This window comes from Solanum stenotomum, chromosome 7 (assembly GCF_019186545.1).
Source record: "Solanum stenotomum isolate F172 chromosome 7, ASM1918654v1, whole genome shotgun sequence".
NCBI classification, from domain to species: Eukaryota; Viridiplantae; Streptophyta; class Magnoliopsida; order Solanales; family Solanaceae; genus Solanum; species Solanum stenotomum.
The window spans coordinates 15,101,194-15,119,335 of NC_064288.1; the positions used below are offsets into that span (position 1 = coordinate 15,101,194).

Genomic DNA, 18,142 nt, shown 5'->3' on the forward strand with positions numbered 1-18,142 from the left:
TTTGAAATGTATGAAAAATTTATATATTAAAAATATAGATGTGTGTTTAAAGAGTGTGAATTTATTACTCTAGTTACATATAAATAAATTTAAAATGTAAAAAGCGATAAAATAATAGATTATATAGCAATATATGTGATGTAAAAGAGATTTTCATTGTAAAGTAAATATATACATGTGTGTCGTTTAAACCATATGAGCATTTACTATTTTATTTACATGTAGGAACAAAATGACGATAGATACATATGTAGTAAAATAATATGTATGTTAAAGTGTAGGAATTTACAATTGAATTTATATAAAAAGAAATAACATTCATAAAATGATGGTAGGTATGAAAAAAAATAATATGGTATGTATAACAAAATAATACTTTATTGAGAAAAATTAAGAAACAAATAAATGTATACTTGTTTATGACATATACATGTTGAGTTGAGTTGAAAGTTTCCTTACCGATTAAGTTTTGATGTAAGATTTTACTTGGGTCAACTTTAAACGATCATATCTCTTAGAATACAAAGAGTTATGTGGTCCATAATCTATCAAATTAAATGTATTTGAATCTACTTTTCAACTCCACTAATTTTGCAAAAATTCAAGTTTTGAGTAAAAAGGTATGGCCATTTTAGTAACCTGATACAGTGCAGTCACGAATTAGCCGGCGGGAAAACATTAAAAAGGGTCATTTTTGTCTTTTTACTCTAAGAAAACCCTAAAAGAATTTCTTGACTAATTAGAGACCCAAAACAATCAGATTTTCATTTCTTAATTCATCATTCTCTTCTCTCTCAAACCCTAAGGCAAAACCCTAAGGAAAAATCAAAGTAGAAGACTCTATTCAAGATTCTTTCCATCTTTTTCAAGATTCTTCTTCAAGATAAGTTCTTCTCCAAGAATTCATTCTTTCCAACTCAAATTCCTCCATACAATTATGAATCACTAATGAAAATTATAATTCTTGACCGCAGAGATTTCAAGAAACTAATTCAAGAATCTCAAGAAATGTTTTCTTAATTGTTTACCTTCAAGCTAGGGTTTCAAGGCTTCTAATCAAGTTCTTCATCAAAATTCTTCAAGAACCTTGTTCTTCCAGATATGTAAGACTATCATAGTGTTGGACTAGTTCGTCCTCACGCGCTACATCTACTTTCAAATCAGTAAAAGAGTAATCTAGGATTCTATCCCTAGATTTGAGTATTCTTGAAATGAGTTGATTTTGAGTTCTTGAGTTCCAGATTCTTTTTAAAATTATATTCCTAATTATTGAATTGCTATATGTTATGCATTAAGATTCTTGAGTTGATTCGTTCATGTCTATTTTTCAGCATGAACCCTATGAATTGAGTAATTTTTTCGATGAGTAGTATCGTTAAGTTCTGAGTTCTTGAGTTCTAAGTACTGAGTTTCCATATTGCTATTAAGATCTCTGAGTTCAGTCGTTCATGTCCATAATTCCGCATGAACCCTATGAATTGAGTTATAAATCTTGGGAAGCTTTTTAAAGTCAACACTTGAGTTTTAAACTGAGTTTTTGCGGAAGTAAAAATGAGTTTTGAGAAAGAGTTTCTAAAACATGATTAGTATGACAATCAAGTATGCCATCAATGTTTAAGCAGTATGATATCTAGTTATGCCATCAATGTTTAAGCAGTATGATATCTAGTTATGCCATCAATGTTTATGCAGTATGACTTCCCGAGTCATCAATGATCATATCACAATATGATTTTGATATATTTTTGAGAAAGAGTTTTCAAATATGAATTGAATAAGAGTATAAGGGAACTAAGTATTCCCAAAGGTATTAGTTTTTACATTGATAAAAAAGAAACTTTGATTTTTAAATGAGTTATGAGTTCAAATATATTTCAAGAGCAGTTACCTCTTTTAAGATGATAGTTTGAGCAATTATCTCAAACCAGAGGAAGATTATATTTTTTAAATATTGAGCATGAGTATATATTATTGGGAGTAGTATTGAGCACCGATATGGGGATGAGTTCAGATAACTCACATTCCTCATAAACTATGTATGCCAACATGGGTACTAGATCATACTTTTTAGATGAATCCTAAGTGCCTTCGGGCAGAGCTTAGTGGATCCACTTAGTTGATGTGTTCTATACCTCGACAAGGTATAGGACAGTTTTGGTAGCGTGGGTGAGACGATGTATCATCATGTAGCTCATATTGATGGTTGTCGGTTAGAGAATCTCCCAATAGAATTAAAGTGTATTTTTATATATCACTTATTATATTGAGTTCAGAGATGAGAGAGTATTTTGTAAAGCTTTAAATGATTTAACTCATTTATTTCTTTACATTCAGCTTGAGTACATTGTTATCTATTCCAGTCCTTTTCTTTCAGTTATTTGTTATTAAGCTATATTACATACTCGTACATTCAATGTCCTGATGTCATTCGACCAACATAAGAATCCATTAAGATCAGTTCATCAACTTTTGAGTAAGGCCTCCTTGCTTCTAGATGACTCCAGTTTTTATAAGTTGTTACTAGTAGTTCTCTTGAGGAATCGCGGGTCTTGTCCCAACACCCATCCTTGTATACATTAGGGGCTTCATAGATAGACAGTTTTAAAGAGTCTTTCTGTAACACCCCATATCCGAAAACAGACCCAAATATAGATATTTCAGAAGTTGCAGGTAAGACCGACGGTCGCCACCCACAAACTGTAGGAGGACCTATGGTCCGTTCTACTGGTCCGTGGTTTGCTCACTACAAAAAAAACTGTGTTTAGCGACGGATTTTCGCTACAAACATATTTTCGTCGCTATGTAGCAACAGATTAGCTACCAATTTACAATTTTGTCGCCAAAAAAGCAAAATAATAATTGCCATATAATATTACGACAGATTAGCGACGAAATGTTTAGGCCGTCGCTAAATTTTTGGCTCTAAATTTTGGCGCCCCTTTTTTAGCTACAAAATTAGTGATAAAGTGAGTGAACAAAATTATTAACCATTAGCGACGGATTTAGCGACAAATATTTTGTTGCTAGTCATATTTCACTCATTAAAATATTTAAGATCAATTGCTACGAAAAAAATTTGTCGTTAAATTAATATCTTCTGTCGGATGTGTTTTGTCGCTAAATCAATAGCTACATAAATTTTATTTAGGGCATAGTAAAGATAACAAATAAAACATATAAGCCCCTCTGCTCTTTTTAACCTAGGGTTTTCTTCCACCTCTGCGACAACTCGTCTTCCCCAGCAGCTCATCTTCTCTGTCAGCCCGCCCTCTACGGCAACTCATCTTCTTCAGGAGCTATCCCCCTGCGGTAGCTCGTCTTATCTGACAACTCTCCCTCTATGGCAGCTTGTTTTCTCTAGAAGCTCGCTCTTTGCAGCAACTTGTCTTCACCAGCACCTCACCCATCTCTAGTGGCTCGTCCTCTCCGTCACCTCGCTCATCTCCAGTAGTTTGTCCCTTGCTTTATAGAGTTGAAAAGTATCTCTATTTCCATCTCAGGTAATGTATATTTTCTTGCATTTGATTAGTTATCGATTTTTCTATTTAATTTTGTTAGGGAAGGCTTGAGTAGGAACAATGGCTGATAATTTTTTTTCTTCATATTTTCATGTTTATTTCTTTGAGTCAATATGTAATCGATTGAATTTTTAGGAGTCGTTGATTTTTATATGATTTTCATTTTTTCTAGGGAATCTTTAGTTTCAAGTCAAGATTATGGCATTTTGAAAGTAGAGAAACTTTTGGTTAATTGAGAGTGTGTTGTGTAGTGGAAAGTTGATGTAATATTAAGAGGGTTAATACAATTGTTTTTTGTTTCTTCAAGAAAATGTAATACCTCTGCCACTAATTTAACCCCCTCTGTTTTGGTTTCGCATAGAAGGAAAATATCTTCTTGGCAGCTACATAGAACTGCATGAATAAAAAAAATATGATTTTTGAATAGAAATTGTACATAACAAAAATTGATCAACAGAGAGTACATAATGACAACTAGTTTGGAATTTGTTTGTATTAAAACTAGATTCTTTTACCTGTATTTTTTTTGTTCTTAAGTAATGATCACATATTGTATATCACGTAAAAGTGAATAATTATTGAACAATTCGGAGAAAGTACTTGTGATAACACACACACACACACATTTTCAGAATCTGGTGGGATGATTTGGTAAATAAAATATTATTCCATAACCTCATTTATTAATAAAAATAATTGGTAGAGGATCCTTCCTTCGAGGAAAATCTCAATTGCTCAGTTGGTTAGCTATGTGAAGATACACATTGAGACAAACATGAAATTATAGTTCTAACACACGATTACTATCAACAGTTTCTATTCTAAGTTCAAGTGATTATTATGATTCTTAACAACTTTAGAGTTCAACTAATATCATAATGAATCATGAAGGATATACAAGAAGGAATGTGGCAAGCCATCTCCAGGTTATAGTTTGCATTTCGATTTGTTTTCGAATTAGAAATTTATAGGTAAACTTATTCTGGAATGTGGAAATAAACTAGCTAAACAATGTCCGTTTTTTCCTTTGTGGATGGTATATATGCATGCAATTCATGTAAAGTATTTATGAACTAAGTTGGCTCTTGAACTATATATTGTTTGCTCTCAATATTCACCTCGTAGACTTCACCACAAAATCTACCCTTTTGTCGATATTTTCTTTGTGAGGAACACTTCTGAAAGGTTGTCAAGTTTAGTTGTCATCTATTCTACTTATAAATGAAAATGTTATACTCTCCCTTGAAGCTTTTGATGTAGTGTCTGCTAAATGTTTAATATTGTGATTCGTCAATGATAGAAGCTTGTAATTATCATTGGTAACTCGTGATATATGGTGTATTCATTTTCTAATTTTCTTGCACTCTTGATGCACTTCTTGTTATAAAAATCTGGTGCATTTGAGGGAAAAGTCTTTTGCATTTGTTGCATAAACTGAGGGTGATAGTTTGGTGCATTTGAGTAAAAAATTTGACATTTTGGCACATAAATTGGGGGTGAAAATCTGGTACAAATTGACATGTTTGTCTTGGAAAGATTTAATAGTCTCTCTATAGAGTGCAGCAGTCTTACAACATTTGTGTATCTAATTCTTTGTGCAGTGAAGCTTTTCCGAGTGGCGTTATTATTGTTGGGTTTTAAATAGATAACAATTATGTGGCCGTTATTATCACTTTTATTTAACTACTTCCTCCATATTTATGTAGACGTTATTATCACTTTTATTTTCATGCTCTATTGAAAAATCAATTCATATGTAATACCTAATCTTTTTTTCCTTACAGAGAGGTGATAAAGCATCAACTTCCAAGTAATAGTATTTATCAAGTTAGTTGAGTCACTAAGTGTTGCTTAATAAACGACACTAAGTTGAGTTATCTGATAGGACACAAACTTTCCTTTCAAGCATACTATTCGAATTTTTATTTATGCAAGTGAAATCTACAACAATAAGTTCACTCCTTAGGTTCCCCTTCCATATTGTTAGCTTGTTTGCTTCCTCCCTTTTTTCGTACCAGACTGGATGAATCTCACCTTGTTATTTTTCAAGATTTTTATGTGCCTTTCTTGCTAAAATTACAAGATAGAAGAGCGTCTCTAACATGTCTTTGTTTTACAAAGTTACTAGTTTTCTCCAGTTGATACTCGTGGCATCAACATTCATATTAGTTTGTTTTGCATGAAATTTTTTTACTGCATGAACTTCATAGTAATCATAATTAGTGTCAGATTTGTCTTGGTAAGAATTTAAATAAGATGTATCTATATCTTCTTCTAGCCTAGTTTTATTCCATTCACCACTGTGGATTAAGGAACTCCAATTTCCTTTTTGCCTCCTATCATAATTATGCATGTCAATGTTTCTTAGCACAATAGAGATAGAGTTGTTTCATATATTTGCAAATATTAAATGAATTGTGCTTGGTCGGGCAAACTACATTATATTTTCATGTTTATACATATGGAAATGGTTGAAAATCTCTTTCCACCTGGCGACCAATCTCAATTGTGCACATAGGTACAAATCTTTATTTGATCTTATTAACCTTATAGATGACATATTCAAATTTATTTATTGGATAAATTGAATGTGTAAAGCCTTTTATTTATTTTCGTTTCCAGGATAGATGGAGTTCAAGAATTGTTGGAGAAATAGTGATCACAACAATTGCATTAGAATGTAGGATAAGATGGATGTTGCAGCTCAAGTGCATTATGAGACTGTGGTAAGAAAGATAAGGAGAATATTATGGGCTTGGTTCTCAAGGAAACCACTATTATGGCCTTGGTCCTACTTCTGGTTTTGATAATGATCTCTCGAGCATGGCATTTGTCAGTTTTGTCTTTAAAACACTATTCTATTGGTTGAAGAACAATTAAACGTTGATTCTTTAGCATTTATGTATTCTTGGATTGACTATTTAATCTTTAAATTGCTATTTATATAAAATTAGATTGTTGTAATGCTTGTTGAATATCACTTATTCTAATTTAGTACAATCTATATGGATTTTGAATAAATATATAATAATATAAAAGAAAAAAATGTGACACTTCTATAATAATTGTGTATGAATTGCGACGGAATATAACTACAAAAATTCTGAAGCTAACAATTCTTTGTGATGAAATCAACAACCAAATTAGCGACAAATTTTGTATGAAATAGTTATGACAAAGGTCGTCGCTAAAGGTAGTGATGGAATTATATGTCGCTAATCCGTCGCTAGAGTTAGCGACGGGCAACAAATTTTGTCGCTAAAGGCTTAGCTACGAGCATTTTAGCGACGGATGAGATTTTGTTGCTAATTCGTCGCTAAAGCCCTTTAGCGACGTATTTGGGTGGTTTGGCAACGGATTTCGTTTGTCGCTGAAACCTGATTTTTTTGTAGTGGCAACTACAACCCATTCCCAGAACCCCCCAGAAAATTCAACTAAGGGTTGACCCACGACAAGGACCTACGAACCGTATGTGGGATCATGGTTCGTAGACCAGGTCCATGGATTGAGGTCCCTAGAAAACCCTGACCCACGGCCAGGACCTAAGGACCGTAGATGGGACAATGGTCCGTGAACTAGGTCTGTGGATCGTGGTTCGCAGATCCCAGTCTCTGAAGCCAATTGACGAATGACCAGGACAGACTGTAGGTGGGACCACGGTCCGTGGACCAGGTCCGTCGATTGGTCCCAACATCAGTTAAGTCAGGGGTCTTTTGATCTTTTCCTTATGCATTTGACCCATAAACTACGTCGTTTAACCCCTAAACTACGTGGTTTTGGTTAATTTTTGCCTAGAAACATAACTAAAACTTACCTAAGTCAAATCATTCGTCAAAACTTAGAAAATAAAAGCGTAGAGAGAAAAAAGAGGCGACTGAACCCTAGTTCAAGAACACAACAAGGTTCCATCAGTTCCACCCCTAAAATCGATAGATTTCTCCGTGGAATTCGTTACTAGGTATGTGGGATTTCACTAGTGGGTTTCTTTCACCCATTAGGTCCCCAGATTTCAGTCAGAATCTTGATCCCCTTAATATTATCTAGACTTAGGGTTTCTTGAATGTTAGAATTGTTGGGTTTTCAGCTGTTAGAATGATCCAAATCATATTATCACGTTATAGTTTTTGAATGCATTATTATCAGTCTATTAATGTTGCATTCTTAATTTGGATGTTAGTTTTAAGCTATCCAGTATTACCACATTTCAGTCATAAAGTGTTAATTGCTTAATCATATGGGAAGCTTAATACTGAGTGGACTAGGGTCAGTCACCTTCAAGTCCCAGAACTACGTGCCCCGTAGGTAATAAGTCCCATCCGTGGGCATCATTTTAGTGATCATGCCAGCATGTCTTTATACCTCTGGTAGGGTATATTGGGTCCTCTCGATGGGGTGTATACATCAGACTCCACATTTAGCTTATGTGATTTTATGTTGGTTATTAGTAACTCCCATACAGTTCAGTCAGATTCTATTGCATTGACCATGTTATCATTATAGTTCAAAAATCAGTCTCAACATGTTATAAACTTGGTCATTGCATTCAATATTTCATGTTCAGTATTCTCAGTTGGTATCATGCTTATCTCATGTCATTGCTCAGATTTATGCTTTGATTCAGTTATGTTATTATTTAGTGTTACGCTATCCTACATGCTCAGTACCTTCAAGTACTGACGCATACTCTGCACTACATCTTCTCGTGATGTAGGTTCAGGTCCTCAGCAGTCAGATCATGCATAGATCGATTCTCGATATTCAGTTCAGTAGCATTAGTGGTGAGTCCTCATTCTTCGTGGACTAGTGACATGACTATCTTTATCGCTTTTAGCTTTAGTTTTCAGTTTTGCTAGATCTAGTTTCCGCTTAGTTATTATCGTTTCAGTTTATCTTTAGTATGGTTATGATTATGCCGACAGGGTTAGCTTGGAGTTACTCGTGATCCTAGGTCCCGTGTTGCGTCCAGGGGGTAGCCTCGAGGAGTTACACTTTCAGTTTTCAGATGTTGTTATTCAAACTTATGATTTATACTCAGTATATTCAGCAAACTTTTGAGATTTAGTAAGCTGTTTTTAAACGTTTCTTTCAATTTAATGTTTACGTATGCTTGTGTTGATCTTCCGCTTGTAGTTAGCCAGGATAAGGGTTCGCTTGGGGTCCAACAATGTTTCTTGAGTGTCGGCCACGTCCAGTATGTAGGCTCGGGTCATAACAATGTTTAAGTCCGCTCAAAATTGTGTTCTAAATCTTAACTTTATTAAGACAAAGCTAAATTTCAGGTTCAAACTTTTTGGAAATTCATGCTTCCATGACAAATGAAATGTTTCGTAATGAATAAAACTTAATAAAAAAAGTATGATTTTAATACAAGTGACTATATTAAACTCATTATCTAAAGGGGTGGGAAGCTAACAACTACCTTTTACTATTGTTCTTAGTTGGTTTGTACAAAACCTAAAAATGAAAGCAAACGTAAATGTAAGTGTAAACCTACCAATGTATAAAACATTATCAAAAGATAACAACATAAATTTATGTATATATAAAAGAAATGTGAAGCTTTGAAATAAGGAGGAAGTGTTGGACTCTTTTGGGGTGAGTAAACTACTCTAGACGCTAGCAAAGGGTAAATTATCGATCGTTTTTCTGATTTGGAAAGAGATGGAGTCATATCATAACTCCAAACGCGCTCTCATGTGTACATATACAAACAAAAAAGATGAAAATTAACACGACCTTAAGCAAAATCAGTGAACAAAGTAATACAAATATTTTTACCATTTTCTGAAATTAAGCAAGGATCCTAACTAATTCAATATGGGTCAGTTATTCACGTTTTGGATAAAAGAAACATCTTACACCATGTACATTAAAGTTGCAAACATTTAACTATCTAACAAATATACATTTTTATTCTTTATATGAATTACCAAATATATAAAAGTACCAACAACAGTACATCATATATAACTAACAGAATACTTATAGCCTAGCAAATATTATTCTTCTTTTATCGAGCATTTCATGATCTAAACAAGAAACAAATATAAAAGGAGATTAAACATGTGTTCCCGATTTGGGTGGTTTATGATATCAGTTGGTCAACTAAGACGGTATCAACAGAATGTGACAAAAAGAAGCAAGTCATGAATATGGACTCTTTAAACTCAAACATTTAGAGTTTTGATTAAGTATTTTTTCCAAGCAAGCGACTAAAATGAATTTAGACAAAGATATGACATGATTCAATAAATTTCGAATAACTTCCAGTTGTCTAACACATATCTATTGGTTAGCATGAAGCATTTAGTTGTCTAACTTGTTAATACACAGATGACAAAAAACATCATGTATAATTACTCAAGGATACATCAAATTTACTATTGTACAAAGAATGTGACCTTACGGGTCTGTTTGGAAAGCCACCTAGTAATTGGAATTGGTGTAATTACTAGGGTAGTAATTACCAGCCTAGTAATTACACTGTCTAGTAATTACACCGACCTGTTTGGTTGCCACAGTGTAATTACACTGTAATTACACATGTCCTGTTTGGATGTCACAATGTAATTACACATGTTCTGTTTGGATGTACAATTGCAATCATAAATTATAATAAAATTTTAAAATAAAAATTAATTATTTAAAATTTATACTAGACAAATAAGAAACTTTATAAATGACATTAAATTAAATATTTAAGATATATATTCTTTTTTGAAAATATAATAATTAATAAACATATTTTCTGTAACTAATATTATGAAAAAATAATTGATTTATATTTTTTCAAATTAATATATTTCAATTGAATTGATCGTAACAACTAAAAGTATGAAGTTTCTACAAACATCGTGAAATGCATGTTTGATAAAAAAAAATAATATATAAATAAAATGTCATAAATTATTAAATGTTTGACAAAAATATAATTTATCAACTCTAATTAAAAATGACGTGCAATGTAGATTCAGTATTACTAAAACAAATGAAACTGAAAATATAACATAAGTTATAAATTCAAAACAAATTTTTTAACATAATACTCTTATAACAAATTTCAATATAGCAATAAATATGATTTAGTTTTATTTTTTCTTAATAAAAAAAATGTAAGTCTATAACTTATTTAACAATAAATTCTATTTTAATTTAAAAATTAGAATATAATAAAATTATGCTAATGAGAAAATAAGCATGGCATAGAGAAATAGATAATACGAAAAAATTACATAGAATCACGTAAAGTAAGGTTGAGAATAAGAAGAAAATGAAATATAATAATATAAAATATAAAATAAACTTTTACATATTTTTAGAATAATAAAATTAAAAAAAGAACTTAAAATAATAGAAGTAAAAAAAATTAAAACAAAAAAATTAAAGTAGAAATAAAAAAAAAGAAATTAAAAAGTAATCAGGTGGTAATTACACCATGTAATTACCAGCAATTCACAGCCTCTGGCTGTGAATTGTAGAGTGTAATTACCCTCTGCCAATTACACCAATTACCTGCTGACCAAGTAATTACCTGTCCTTCCAAACAGGACAAGACAGTGTAATTACACCAATTACACCAAATCCAATTACCAGGGTGTCCTTCCAAACAGGCCCTACGTATTTACACGAAAAGGGACATTTAATTGATTACAACTAGTAAGACCTCTTTTTGATGGAGAAAACACAAAAGTACAAACAGATTAATCTAGTATTTTAGGACACCTAAGAAACACAAGTGTTTAAACGAATTTACTGACAAACTTGCAAATGACAGGATATTTTCACTCATTTATAAATGCCAATTGGTTCAAACTTTACATAGATTAGTGGCCTTTCCCTAGAGGTTCATAATTCAGTTTCGACTCCTCTCATATTGATTTTATGATAAGAACACGTTCTAACAACGATCAATAAGCAAGAGCATTCAACAACTACACTTACGCTAAATAACGAAAAAGCTGTGATAAAATCAGCACAGCTTGTTACTGATCAATCAAGCTCCTCCATTGATGGAGCTTGAACTCACATGAGATAAGAAGAGAGAAGAAGAATCTAGAAGAGTTGTATGAAAATTATATTTCATTGAATGTGAATTAAGAAAACTGAACACTACAATTGATCATTATATACACACTTTAAGCTAGTAACTAACTAAGAAACTCTCTAACTGTGTTAACTAAAATGTGATATAAATGATTTCTATCTCAACACCCCCCTCAAGTTGGAGGTAATTGGATTTATAGACAACTTGTTCAATAATGTAGCATGTTTAACTCCAGTAAGAGCCTTTGTGAGGATATCTTCCAGTTGTGAATCAGTAGAAATGTGGTGGAGAGTGATCAAGCCTTGGTGAAGTTTGTCTCTAACAAAATGGCAGTTGATTTGTATGTGTTTAGTCCTTTCATGAAAAACTGGGTTCTTGGCAATGTGGATTGCCTGTCACAGAAAACTTGTATAGGCAAGAGGCATTGTACATACAACTCATTCCATCAGCCTTTCAAACCAAACCAGCTCCCCTACTACCTGTCTCATAGCTCTGTATTCTACTTCTACAGAGGACAAGGATACTGTGGCTTGTTTCTTGGACTTCCAGCTGATAGGGCTATCACCCATGAAGACTAGATAGCCACTGACTGACTTCCTTGAATCAGAGCAAGCACCCCAATCTAAGTCACAATATGCCTTGACTGTAAGAGCAGGTGTGTTTGAAATGAATATTCCCATTGTAGGATCTTGCCTTAGGTATTTGAGGACATGATAAGCTGCCTTTAAGTGTGGTTCCCTTGGTGTTTGCATGAACTGGCTTAGGTGCTGCACACTGTAAGCTATATCCATCCTAGTGTTTGTTAGAAAATTGAGTTTGCCTACTAACTTTTTGTAATGAGTAGGATCAGATATTAACCTTCCATTAGAGGCCTTCAATTTTTCAGTATAGTCAAGTGGTGAAGCAACAGGTTTGCAGTTCAGGGAATCAAATTCCTTTAAGAGATCAGTGGTGAACTTTCATTGAGAAATGAGAACCCCATCATGCCTGTATAATATCTCCAAGCCCAGGAAATAATGAAGTCTACCTAAATCCTTTATTTTAAACTGATCATTCAGAAAAGATTTTAGAGAGTTGATTTCCTCCAGATCAGTCCCAGTCAAAATCACATCATCAACATATACAACAACAAATACCAAAGAACTTCCCTTCTTTTTGTGAAACGGTGAGTAATCACTATGTAAATGTATGTACCCCTAGAACAAAGACTGCTGGACAACTTATCATACCATTGCCTACTAGCCTACTTTAAACCATATAATATTTTTTTAATTTACACACCATGTTTTGGCAGTCCACTGCAAGACCTTGTGGCAATGTCATGTATACTTTCTCAGTCAAATCACCATGAAGGAAGGTATTGTTGACATCTAACTGATACAAGCCCCATCCCTTCTTAACAACCAGTGTAATCAAACTCCTAACAGTAGTCATCTTTACTACAGGAGAGAAGGTTTCATTGTAATCTATACTAGCCTGTTGAGTGTACCCCTTAACTACCAGTCTTGCCTTAAACCTTTCTACACTACCATCAGCCTTGTGCTTGATTTTGTACACCCATTTACAACCAATGTCCTTCTTATCCTTGGGCAGAGGTACTAATTCCCAAGTATTATTAGCATATAGAGCTTCAAATTCTTGTGTCATAGTGCCAGACAGGATGCAAGATTGCTTCTTCTTATGAGGAAGGCTCATAATCATGAGAGATGGTTTCAACTAACTACTGGCTATCAGAACACAAAATGGTAAAGCAAATGCTATCATGGTTGGTTAGGAAGGATGTAAGAGAAAGGTGAGGATCAGTTGCAGGTGTGAAGATATGCAAGTTAGGTAAATTGTATTTATATTCTTTGAGGTAGTTGGGTGTATGAAGTGACATGGTTGTTCCCCTAAGAGCAGGTGGAGCATCACATGGTGAAACTGGTGTGTTTGGGATAGTAGTGCTTGATGTGTGTTCATTTGTATTAGTAGATGTTTGGATATTAGGGATTGTATTACATGTTGTATCTATTGTTATTACTTCATTAGTAGTGACTTCATGTGGCATGTTAATATTTAGGAAGTCATCATTAGAGAAAATTCTAGTTATACCAGGCATGCAAGTTAGAGTTTTGGGATGATGGACAAGACACTTTAAGACAGATGCAAAACTAGAATTGTCAGACTCATGAAAAGAAATATCTCTGCATACATGAACTCTCTTGGTAACTAAGTCCAAAACCTTGTAACCTTTTGTATTGAAGGGGTAGCCAATAAAAATGTGTGGTGTTGCCCGTGGCTCAAACTTATCTTTGTGGGTTTTCAAGGTAGTGGGAAAACATAAACATCCAAAACTTCTAAGGTGAGAGTATGTAGGCTGTGTTTGGTACAACATTTCATAAGGAGATTTGTTTTGTAGAATCTTGGAAGGTAATCTGTTAATAAGGTATGTGGCTGTTAGAACACATTCTCCCTAATATCTCATGGGCAGTTTAGATTGAAATAGGAGTGCCCTTGTAGTTTTAAGGAGATACTTGTGTTTCCTTTCAACTACACTATTTTGTTGAGGTGTGTAGGGACAAGATTTTTGATGGATTATACCTTTTCTTGGAAAAAATGGGTGGCTTCATTAGAGGTAAATTCCAGACCATTACCAGACCTTATGGTTTTCAGCTTAGTCTGAAATTGGTTTTCAACAAGTTAAACAAAAGCCTTAATTGTTTGCAAAGCATTGCTCTTACACCTAATCAATTGTGTCCAAGTTGATCTAGTGTGATCATCTACCATGGTTAGGAAATAGTGAAAACCTTCGTGAGTTGGAATGTGGTATGGTCCCCATAGGTCAATGTGAAGTAACTCAAAAGGCTTGGTGGTGGAGGTTGTGCTTTCTGGAATGGCATTCTTATCTGCCTAGCCATAGGGCATATGGTACAAGTCAAAGGTTGTTTGGTAGAGAAATGACTAAGGATAGTGGAGATGCCCTTCATTTTCACAAAAGGTACATGGCCTAGTCTAGTATGCCACAAGAGATCATTAGTATAAGTGCTATCAGAATTAACAGCAAAAGAAGAACACTTCGCAGTGGAATAGGAACAAGAATTATAATCAGAACAACCCTCTTTATTGATATGAGAAAAACCTTTTACAGTAGAGTAATGAATGTTACGTTTTGAACTGGACTATTAGTACGTTTAGCTAAAAGAGTAAAATGACTTGAAGTGACATGAGGGTCCTTGGTGCCATCAGGAGAAGAACCACAGTTGTGTCATTCTGTACACAAGAAATAGAGGCCATTCTTTGCTCTACCAAGTTCCAGAGGGCTCTTTAGAGAAGGGTCCTACAACAAGCAAGAAACACTATTAAAACTGACTATACCTTTAAGTTGTAATGCTAGACAATGAACTGATATGAGATTGAATTTGAAACTAGGTACAAATAGAATTTTTTGCAATGTTAGGACTTGATTTAAACATACATCACTAATTTCAGTCACTTTAACTTTGTAACCATTAGGTAGGGAGATGAGAAAGGGATATGGTAATGGTCTAATATTTGTGAGATGGCTTTGTTATATGTCATGATATGTGATGCCCCTGAATCTATGATCCAAGAACCAGCAGTTAATCTAGCACATCTACAAGAAAGGTCACCTACCTCAGTAATGGAAGAATAACAAGCAAGTATACCTGTTAGGTTCACAACTCCACTTAGCATACTGTCTGAGTTGGAAGCTTCACGTCTAGCTTGTAGAGATCCCAAGAGATTCAATAGTTGTTCATACTGGTCGTTCAATGGCATGTGCTTCCTCAATTTAGCGTCTTTCTCACAGTGGTTTCCATCAGTCTCACTACTGCACACATTTGCCATTGCAGAATTGGAACTTTTGCCTTTAGAGAATTTGGAGTTGGGTGGATACCCAAGAAACTTGTAACATCTTTCCCTGGTGTGGCCTGATCTCCTGCAGAAATCGCAAAACAAAGTAGACCTGCTGGTACTAGAGTTCCCTCTAATCATGTTGGTGTTATTCAGGTTTCTAGAGGTGCCTGTATGTCCCTTAGAAGAACTATAGTTGGTTTTGAGACCCTTTACTTCTGCATTGTTGTGAGTTGAAGCAAAAGCATTTAGGGAAGTGGAATCCAAAGCAGTGTGGTTGTGAGGCTTCATTTCTCTCTGTTTTTCTTCTTGGGACAATATGGCAAAAGCTTGAGCCATGCTAGGTAAAGGATTCATCATGAGAATGTTGCCTCTGATGGCAGTATACATCTCATTTAGCCCCATTAGGAAGTGTATGAGTCTTCTATCCTGCTCAACCTTGATCAATTTGACTTTACCCCCACAATTGCACTGAGAACTCATATCAACGGTGCTCATTTCTTCCCAAAGCTTTTTCTTCTTTGTGTAATACCCAGTGACATCTAAAGTGCCTTGAACAAGATCATTGATTTCTTTCTGAAGCTGATACAACTTACAACCATTGGTCTGGTCATATCTTTCCTCCAATTCAGCCCATAATTCATGTGCATTGTTAACATACTGCAGACTATCTCTTAGATCAGGTGACAAGGAATTCAGAATCCAAGAGGTTACCATGTCATCACACCTCTCCCACTATTGGAAACTAGGATCATCTAGATTGGGCTTTACTACTTTTCCATTGATAAAACCTATTTTACTCTTAACATATAAGGCTCTAAGAACAACTCTCCTCCATGATCTATAACCAGTTCCATCGAAAACTCCAGGCAATAGAGCTGAACCTACATTCTCGGAAGGATGCAGATAGAAGGGACTGGCAAAATCCATCCTAGCAGTGGATGTAGAACCTGTCGAAATTGGATCAACTTGATTGTCAACCATGGTGAAATCAGACCGTGATGGGATTCAAAAACATGAATAAGAGACAGATACAATTTGAGTAACAACAGAAACTCAAAATTGAGAACGAAAAACTTCGAAAACAAAATCGAGAACAGGAAGAGGAACTCAAGGTTCAAATCATGAACTCGACATCACTATTCACAGTGCAACCTCTTCGAAAGAGAAAATAAAACTCACAGATGTGGATGCAGAAAAAAGGAGCAGGATCTACGTCTAAAGCTCTGATACCATGATAAAATTAACACAACTTGTTACTGATCAATCAAGCTCCTCCATTGATGGAGCTTGAACTCACATGAGAGGAGAAGAGAGAAGAAGAATCTAGAAGAGTTGTATGAAAATTATATTTCATTGAATATGAATTAAGAAAACTAAACACTACAATTGATCATTATACACACACTTTAAGTTAGTAACTAACTAACAAACTCTCTAACTAACTGTGTTAACTAAAATGTGATATACATGATTTATATCTCAACAAGCTGAAATAAAGAAAGAATGTGAGTGTATTCACTGACTTAGCTTATCACAGTTAAAGAACAATACAAGAAACCATAAATTACCATATTGCTTGAGCTTTCACATATTCAAATTTGTGTAAAAAATATAGAGAAATAAGGGGGGGGGGGGGGCACAAACATGATATTACAAGAGAATAGTGTACACACCCATATCGAAACAGAACAAAATGAAAAGATGGACGAAGATTGTACTTTTGCTGAGAAGCAAACAAAGACTTCGACGTCAAGGGCTTCAACTTCAAACTCTCTGTTTCAAATTCGAATTCGAGAATTAGAAACCGAAAAAAGAGACAAACAATTCTTGAAATATGATGTTTGAAGTAAATGAGCCGTGTGAAGTATATTTCTCTGTTTTTAATCAGTTATCCTTATAAATTCTTGGATTTTTTTATTCCTTTTTTGGATGATCTTTTTCATTGCCCTTTTAAGGGTGAAAAACTTGTTATTTATAGGTAAATTCAGACTTGAAAAGTCCGGAGTTGAAAAAATATTGAAGAGATTTTCGATTGAGAACAGGGAGTCGATGAAAAAGATTTAAAAAATCTCACTTTTTTTTTTGATCAATTGATTGAATGAAAGTTCTACTGGCAATGGCAGACGACATGTTGCGGGTGGAGATGATCACGAATGACGAGCAGCAAGGGTGACGCCCTGATTTTATGGAAAAAGGAAAGGAAATAAGAAGAAGGTACGGGTCTTTGAAAGAAATGTCTGGGCGAGTGGCGCTCTTTGGGAAGAAGATGAGTATAGGGGCGGTGGGTTATTATTTTTGGAAAAAGTTTTCTCGTGATTTATTTTGGATCTCATTTGATAGGACGGTTAATATATATATATATATATATATATATATATATATATATATATATATATATATATTGGTAGGACAACTAAGGGTAAAAATGTAATTTTATTCTAACAAAAATCTATTAAGAAAGATAACAAGCAAAACAAATAATTCTAGAAACATCTTTCTATATATGAAGTGAATGATTATCAATGGTTAAAATATAATTTCATGCTAACAAAAATCTACCAAAAATAATAACAAGAAAACTAAATAGTTCTAGAAACATCTTTAGTTATTGTTAGTACTACTAACTCATTTTTTTATCACTTCACTTTCTTTTCTTTTATGAGTTATTGTGATATATATTCAGTACTCTATTTTACTATTACTTTAATTAATTCCTAATATTTTT

General features: G+C 33.9%; 2 protein-coding genes across 2 annotated transcripts in view; one reads left to right on the plus strand and one right to left on the minus strand.

The window, feature by feature from the left end:
* The window catches only part of LOC125870580 (peptidyl-prolyl cis-trans isomerase FKBP15-1-like), a 1,082,853-nt gene that overhangs the window by 918,624 nt on the left and 146,087 nt on the right, over nucleotides 1-18,142 (plus strand). The gene's annotated exons all lie outside the window — the stretch shown is intronic.
* Nucleotides 14,807-16,131, minus strand: LOC125869674 (uncharacterized). Its single transcript, XM_049550129.1, has 2 exons — nucleotides 15,196-16,131; nucleotides 14,807-14,878 (listed from the first exon to the last, which is right to left on the minus strand). Exons 1-2 carry the CDS (start codon nucleotides 16,129-16,131, stop codon nucleotides 14,807-14,809), a joined length of 1,008 nt encoding a protein of 335 aa, XP_049406086.1.

Coding starts and splice junctions, on each gene's coding strand:
- LOC125869674 (XM_049550129.1), bottom strand. CDS start 16,131: ATGGTAACCTCTTGGATTCTGAATTCCTTGTCACCTGATCTAAGAGAT. Junction 14,879..15,195: donor GTTATTCTTCCATTACTGAG/GTAGGTGACCTT, acceptor TGCTTGTTGTAG/GACCCTTCTCTAAAGAGCCC.